This window comes from Lolium rigidum, chromosome 4 (genome assembly GCF_022539505.1).
Source record: "Lolium rigidum isolate FL_2022 chromosome 4, APGP_CSIRO_Lrig_0.1, whole genome shotgun sequence".
NCBI classification, from domain to species: Eukaryota; Viridiplantae; Streptophyta; class Magnoliopsida; order Poales; family Poaceae; genus Lolium; species Lolium rigidum.
The window spans coordinates 244,862,850-244,870,350 of NC_061511.1; the positions used below are offsets into that span (position 1 = coordinate 244,862,850).

The 7,501-nt window shown below is 46.4% G+C and overlaps 1 protein-coding gene across 1 annotated transcript; it reads left to right on the forward strand.

The window, feature by feature from the left end:
• Positions 1-4,231: 4,231 nt before the first annotated feature.
• On the forward strand, positions 4,232-5,112 carry LOC124706177. The gene is made up of 2 exons (XM_047237830.1): positions 4,232-4,929; positions 5,009-5,112. The coding sequence occupies exons 1-2, from the start codon at positions 4,267-4,269 to the stop codon at positions 5,024-5,026; spliced, it is 681 nt and encodes a 226-aa protein (XP_047093786.1). The 5' UTR covers positions 4,232-4,266; the 3' UTR covers positions 5,027-5,112.
• The last annotated feature ends 2,389 nt before the right edge of the window (positions 5,113-7,501 follow it).

The window sequence follows — 7,501 nt, forward strand, 5'->3', positions numbered from 1 at the left end:
TTCTAACAAGTTCAACACAAGTGGAGAAGTTAGATCACTAGCATCACTCTTAAATAGGTGGCACACTCTTGTTATGCATTTCAATGTTGTCTCGATTTGATCAAGTGTTGCTAGTTGGTTTCGGCGAAGCTGATAAGTTCTAGTTGGTTTCGATGAAGCTGATATGTCCTAGTCGGTTTCGGGGAAGCCAATGCCATATTATTTTTAAAAAATCTAAAACACATATTGTTTATGAAATTAAAGAAAACAATCACTCCCTCCAATTCATATTACTTGTCGCTAATATGGATGTATCTAGAACTAAAATGTATCTAGATACATCCACATTAGCGAAAATTAATATGAATCAGAGAGTATAATATTTTTAAAAAATTGGCATTATATGGGGCAGGCTATAAACTACTCCCCAATAGCGCTTGGTTTTGTTAGGAATCCAAATACCGTTGTGAGAAACTAACAACTTTAGCCAAGTTTTAGTCTTTCACGCATGTAGATTTTTTTCACATGATATTTAACTTTGCTTCCTTTGCAACTTAATTTGGCTTTCATTAAAAAAATTAGCTTCAATCTAGAAATACTACTATTTCCGTCCTAAACTAAGTGTCTTTGTTTTGTTTAGATAGGGATGTATCCAGATGAATTTTATACGTATCTAGAAAAAGTTGAAACACTTATCTTAGAGCGGGCTGAGTAGTAGTTTCTATGGACTGTAAATTATTGCTTCCGCGGTGAATGGATTTTCATGGATGTAGCATACAAAATCTTGTATCCTGTGTAACAGAATATATACTTCAGAAAACACTGTAATTTACAAACATGAAATTCGAATGTATCAAATATAATGCACTAATTGTGGAAGCGCATATTTGATTAGTGTGAACTTCATTCATGTGCCTAGGAAGCATAGTGCACTAATGTTAGAAGCATGATTAGTTATTGAGAAACCTGGAGCATTTGCGTTTGTGACTACAAAAGCTTCATTGATATATCTGGAGAAAATTTTAGTGCTTGATACATCCACTTGACATGTTTCAAGTAGCATACATATTTGCTTCCTTTGAGTTGTCAAAACACACAGCTTCATACTTTCATATCACATATTTCCTCAATATTACAAATTTGCTTTATTCTGCAAGACAATATGTTTGCTAGATGCAACATATCTAAACAAACAGTTTATTACAAACACTCAATTCATTTCTTTCAGCACATGGAGACATCAATCCAGGAGGCCTTAGCTCTTGAACGAAATGACGCAGTTAGGGTCTCCCTTTCTTCTGTTGTTGGTCCCTGTCGTCGACCATAGCCGTCGCCACCGAGATAAAATTCCCTGACGACTGGGCTGGGACCTGGTGGTAGTCCCGATCATGTTGATAGCATACACGTAAAGTGCAATAAACACCTGCATCCAAATAGAGATCCAAAACCCAAGAAATCATGTACAAAATCACACAGCAACAATTTCAACCATTGGTACTATGGACCAGCGCCTAAAATTCTTTTCATAAATGCATAAGACATTACAAAGGAATACATGGAGTTAATCTTCAAGAGTGTGAAAGAGTGAAAATATAGATATGGGATCTAGATCAGTTTACAGTTTACCTCCAGCCTGATCGTGTATGGATTGGTGGGGTGGTTCGGCCGGCCAAGTAAATCCATTCACCGTGGAAGCACAAATATCCATGGTCCACAGAAACATACTTTGATAGGTTTAACATAAATTTCAAGCGAAATTCTGCTGTAATGGTAGCACAATTCAGTTGCTAAGGAAGCAAAAGTAAAATAACATTGGAAACAAAAATACAAATCCTAACAATGAAAGCACTACATGCCTGAAACTTGGCTACCGTTGTTAGTTTCCTTCAAAATGGGATTTAGTTTCCTGAGCAGTTCAAAAGTGAGGAAAATACGAACACTTTGGGACCTAGATCAGTTACAATAACATACTAACCTGATTGTGTAGTCCTTGAATGGATCTATGGGGTTGGCCCGGATCAGTTGAAGCACACTCTGGCCAGCTGCTTCGGTCGGAGTATAGCCTGGTCGACACGGCTAAGCCGCCACCTGCGGAACGGCGTGCCATCCAGCGGGTGAGTCGGTCCAAAAGGAGGTGCAGCTATCGGCGACCGGTTGAGGGAGGCACCGCGCGGAGAGAGGGGCGGTTGTGAGAGAAGAATCGCCATGGCAGGGGTTAGGAGATGGTATCGAGGAGAGCTAAGATTTCGGGAAGGCGGATAAACCTTACTGCAAGCAATATTTGAGATTTATGTGGGGGTACATGGGGGTTTAACAGGCGGAAACAAATCATGGGAATCTCGACCCGTTCGATTGGAAAAAAGATGGACGGTGTTGGAAGGATCCGGCCGTTTGTTTGTCATATCTATAGCAATTACCACATCCAAAACTTCTATTTACAAACGGATGGAGCAATAAGGATTCCAACTCTACAAAATATCTACAAAAATCCTATGAATCAAATGGACTTGCGCTTCCTCCCAGACAGAGGACTATCTTCAGCCACACTTGGGTCACCATTTGAAGCGAAATGAACAAATGAAGTGTAAGGTGGCACCCTTGATTCCCAACTAATGACGTTGTACTCCCCTTGTGGCATAGCTCCAGGATCTACCACCAGATCCCCAAGCCTCACACTCGGTAGCAGTTGCCTTTCCTCTGTAATCTCAGCTCGGCTGCTGCCAGTGGTACAAGACGGTAGGATGCGGAGTGGAGAAGCAGGATGCAAGAAGTCTGTAACATCTATCTGATGGCATCTCCGAACGAGCAACTGCGGGTGCTCACCAAACATGGTGAAGTTCCTCTCGACAAATCTTCTCATGCTCCTCAACATGGAGAGCCAGAAATGGATATTAAGATTCCTTCGAATCACGTCAGCGAGCAAGTTTGCAGCAACAAGCGACCAATCAGACTGCATCTCCCTGGCAATCTCGTCTGCTATCCATGCTAACTGCGGGTGCTGTGCCGGGGCCGCGCTCCCGAATGCGAATGTCTTGAAGAGGTAGCTGAACTCCTCGTATGGCAGGGTGTTGAGGAAGATTGGCTTGACTGTTCCCACTTTCTCTGAACATTTAGACCGGCTGACAATGATCACCTTGCTTCCACTGTCCATGCCTGCCAGGGTTGAACAAAACTTGGCCGAGATCTCCTCGTAAACATGGGCAATAAACTCAATAACTAACAATACTTTTCCTGACAAGAGACTGCTGTGGTCTGCGATTCTACAAAATGAATCCCCATTCAGGTGCAAAATCGAAGAGAAGTGTGAGCTAACCCTCTCATCCTTGCATACATGGGCAACCAGAGTCCTCTTGCCAACTGCAGGACCACCAATGACCGGGATGACAGCCGGTGCACCACCGGGAGAGCCGTGCTGCAACAAGAAGTTCAGGAGCTTTTGCTTTTCTGCGTGGCGTCCAAACATGATGTTGTCGTTGTAAAGATACGCGTCGTATGGTCGACGCAGCATACGGTCGAATCCACCCAAAATAACGACAAACTCCTTCATGCTAGAGACGGCATCCTCTAAGCTCTCCAACGCACCTTGCAACTCTAGAAGGTATGTTGCCTTCTTCTTTCTAACACTACCATGAAACGTGCGATGACGTTTGGGAGGAGATGAGTTGCTAACCACCTCCTCCCCCTCCTCAATGGGAGTCTCTTCGAGTGACCTGTACCTGAACGCCCCTAGTGCAAAGTAGCCTCGGTACAGGGCCTCTGCAAGCATGTTGAGCTGTTCCAGCATCCTGGAGTTTGTGATGTATCGCTCGTCCGCCAGACGCAAACGGACGCTCGCGAACAATTTAAACATCCAAAATGCGTCATCCCATTGAAGATACCCTAAGCAATCATGGAGTTCAAGAGAGGGTGCAGGCTGCTGGCGTTTCCTGCCAAACAAGTCAATAGCCGGTTGTTGGACATAGACCAACTTTGTATTGGCAACGGGGAAAGGGCACGTGCAAAGTATCACTGTTTCCTTTTATTTGCTTACCATTCCACGCTGATCTAGATTGGTCCTGGATGGTGACTTCAAGCCTTTTATTTGCTCAGCAAATCAGTAGTAGGGACAAACATAATCGACGCAACAGTTACAAGACCCATCCAGAAGCATGTGAAGGATGATGCTTTTATACTTGTCTAGGCCATGTTCAGTACTATGCTATTTCCTCCTGCCTTCTGGCCTCCCTTGGACTCCATTATTAGCTTACAACTTAGAACACTCAGATAGTTAGATTGAAGGAATTCAAGATGGAGCTTGCTATATCTGCAGTAACAGGTGAACTCGTGAGCCGATTCATCTCACTCCTCGCCAACAAGTACCACTCCAGATGCGCATGCTCGGAAGAGAAGCAGCTGAAAAGGCTACAACAACTCTTGCTGAGAGTTGGCATGGTCATCGAGGAGGCAGACTCGCGATACATAGCCAATTCATGCATGCTCATGCAGCTGAAGACGCTAGCGGCAGCCATGTACCGAGGCCATCATGTGCTTGACACCATCAGGTCCATGAAACACAGGGAGTTCTCAGAGGAACCGGTATGGGACTCATCTGCCTTATCTGTTTCTTCTACTCCTTACAAACGTTCTCGCACGATCGATAGTAGTAGAGCTACAGACATGGTTATGATCAACTCCGAGTTACAGAGTGCACTGCAAAACCTAGAGGCTGGTGTTGCCAACATGGTGGAGTTTACCGTGCTTTTGGGCGGATGTGAGCGCATCTCCCGCAGGCCCTATGACGCCTATCTTTACATCGACAATTTCATGTTTGGTCGGCATGTCGAGAAGCAGAAGATCATGAGGTTCTTGCTGGAACACAACTCGCCTGCTCCTCTGTCCGTGCTTCCAGTCATTGGTGGCAATGGAGTTGGGAAGAAAACTCTTGTCGCCCGTGTATGCGACGACGAGAGGGTACGTTCTCACTTTTCTATGGTTTTGCACCTGAATGGGGACGATCTTTTCAGAATAACAGACCATGAATGGATGTCAGGGAAGACATTGGTGGTGATCGAGTTTGCTTCAGATGTAGATGAAGATGATTGGGCAACATTTCATCGTTCTATCACGAACATGGACAGAGGAAGCAAGGTGATAATCTTAGGAAGAAACGCAAGCCTGGAGAAGTTTGGAACCGTCAAGCCTATCTCTCTGAGCTGTTTATCATTAGAAGAGTTCAGCTACCTGTTTAAGACGCTCTCATTCGGAAGCGCGGACCCGACCGACCACCCGCATCTAGCGGCGTTGGTAGAAAAGTTTGCCACGGTGCTGGGAGGGTCACTCATCTCAGCGAATGTGCTTGCTGATGCGCTGAGGAAAAACCTGAGTGCCCATTTCTGGCTATCCCTATTTTTTTTTTTAGACCGAAGGCACAGAGTGCCCGACTTTAAATTAATAAAGCCCTGAGGCGTAAACAGATACAATGTTTAGGACACACCCCACAGAACACATAAGGACAGAAGATTCAGGCCACACTGACCAAACAAGTAGCATAATACAGCCCAGACTAACAACACTCGTTTCGGGGCGCATCCACATGAACTTTTTAGCCGAGGTCACCCTGTGCACCTGATCGGTGGATACATCTTGTCTCCAGTTCCATCACGCATTGTAAAGTCTGCAAACAGTATGACCAATGTTCCAGAAGAGGGTCTGCCTAGGATTATGTTTGGGGACCTGATAGCACGAGAAGGTCACGTTGTTTTACCCAGAGGTGATTTTAGGCTGATTTCATGGGAATCGAGGCTACCGCCTTATACTTCATTTGCTCACTTGGTGCGGTCTGCTTCAAGTTGCGTTGATGATAAGCCTGAAACACCCTTGTCGGGGAAGAAGCGTGCTGGTCTATTTACTTAGTGTTGTATTGCTGGTTCGAATCTTAATAAAAGCGGCTGTATGCATCACTTAATGCAGAGGCTGGGGCTGCCCCCATTTCGATTTTTTTTTTTTTACCTAGTGTTGTGGTACAATGTATTTTGGGTACCATTTTGAGACCTCATGAGTTGTGCTATGTTAATTACATCCAGTGGTATGGATGTGCTTAACTCGCTATATTTTGGAACACAAATGATCTACCGTAATTGTGCTCCATTTGGGCAAACGAGTAAAGCCCACAGTTTATTTGATCCAAACAAAAAGATCTTTCCTTGTGCACAAACTATTTTTTTTGCAAATATCCTTGTACACAAACTTAACTAGTCTCCACCATACGAAAAATACATTTTTTCGATAAAGAGAATATATTAATATCAAAAGATACCAATTACACCCAACCTCTGCAACAACGCACCACCCTAATGGTACTACGGATGCACACAGCCAAAAAAAAGGAAAAGAAAACTAAGAAACAAGAGTCCCGCTACAGTATCTCGGGCCTAACAACAACAATACATCTACCGCCAAGACAACACCTAAAATACAGACTCTCCAAAAACGACGCCTCCAAGAAGGAAACAGTGCTCTAACACCGTCGTGGCCTGATCAAAGATCTTAGGTTTTCACCCTGAAGATAGTCCCCGCTCTCAAAACAATGCCTCCAACAAGGTCATTGCCAGGCACAACCAGCTAAGGCCAGACCTTGGGTTTTCACCCTGAAAGGTAGGACTCTAAACATCACCTGTGTTGTCGCCCCCACTTTCATACCGCTGCTGTGAAGCCCGGAACACCAAGCAAATCCCTCAATAGCGCGGAGACTTGAACCTCCCTTAGCTAGTCCTCCCATCCGGCCTTCATGAAATTCTCTTCTTCCGACTTTCATCATGGATCCATAGTCACTTGATGTCAACACAGAAAAAGAGCTTCGCGTCGCTCCCTCCAGAACCAATCGGTCGAAATAAAAGCATGGGTGCGCACGACCGAATACCACCGATCCAGCAAACTCCAGGCAAAGAGCACTGTTACATTCGCCGGTGGAGCCTTCCGGAACTCAACACACCGGCCAGATCGCGAGTCTAGGCCTCCGGTAGGTCTTCCTCTTCATGCAAGAGATGCCCTAGGACCGCTGCCTTTATTCAGGTCGGACCCCCACGTCGGCGACCATCCTGGGCTGGCCACTCCAACCCTCCACCGGCGACACCATCGCCGGCTTCCATGCTTCTCCATCTCGCCGCCGGAACGTGGTGATAGATCGATAGATCCACCACCACCAACCGCAGGTCGACCCTCTCCGGCGAAGAAGAGGGCCACCTCCACCGTCGTACTCAAGGCTGCTGCCCCGGGCGGCCACGTGTCGCGGAAGAAGCCCGAGATCGCATCCACTCACCGCCGAGAGGCGGGGGGAGGGAATGGCGCAGGCCAAGGGCCTGGCCGCCGCCCACCACCAGCCCCTGCCGGTGTGCTGTGGGGGAGAGCCTACGGGAGGAGGGGGTCCGCAGCGCAGAGCCACCGCCGCCCATCATCATCCGCGCCGGCCGATCCACCGTATGCGTCGAGGAGGAGATCCCGTCCGCCGTCCCCCACGTCGACGAGGAAGGGGCCCCGCCGCCGC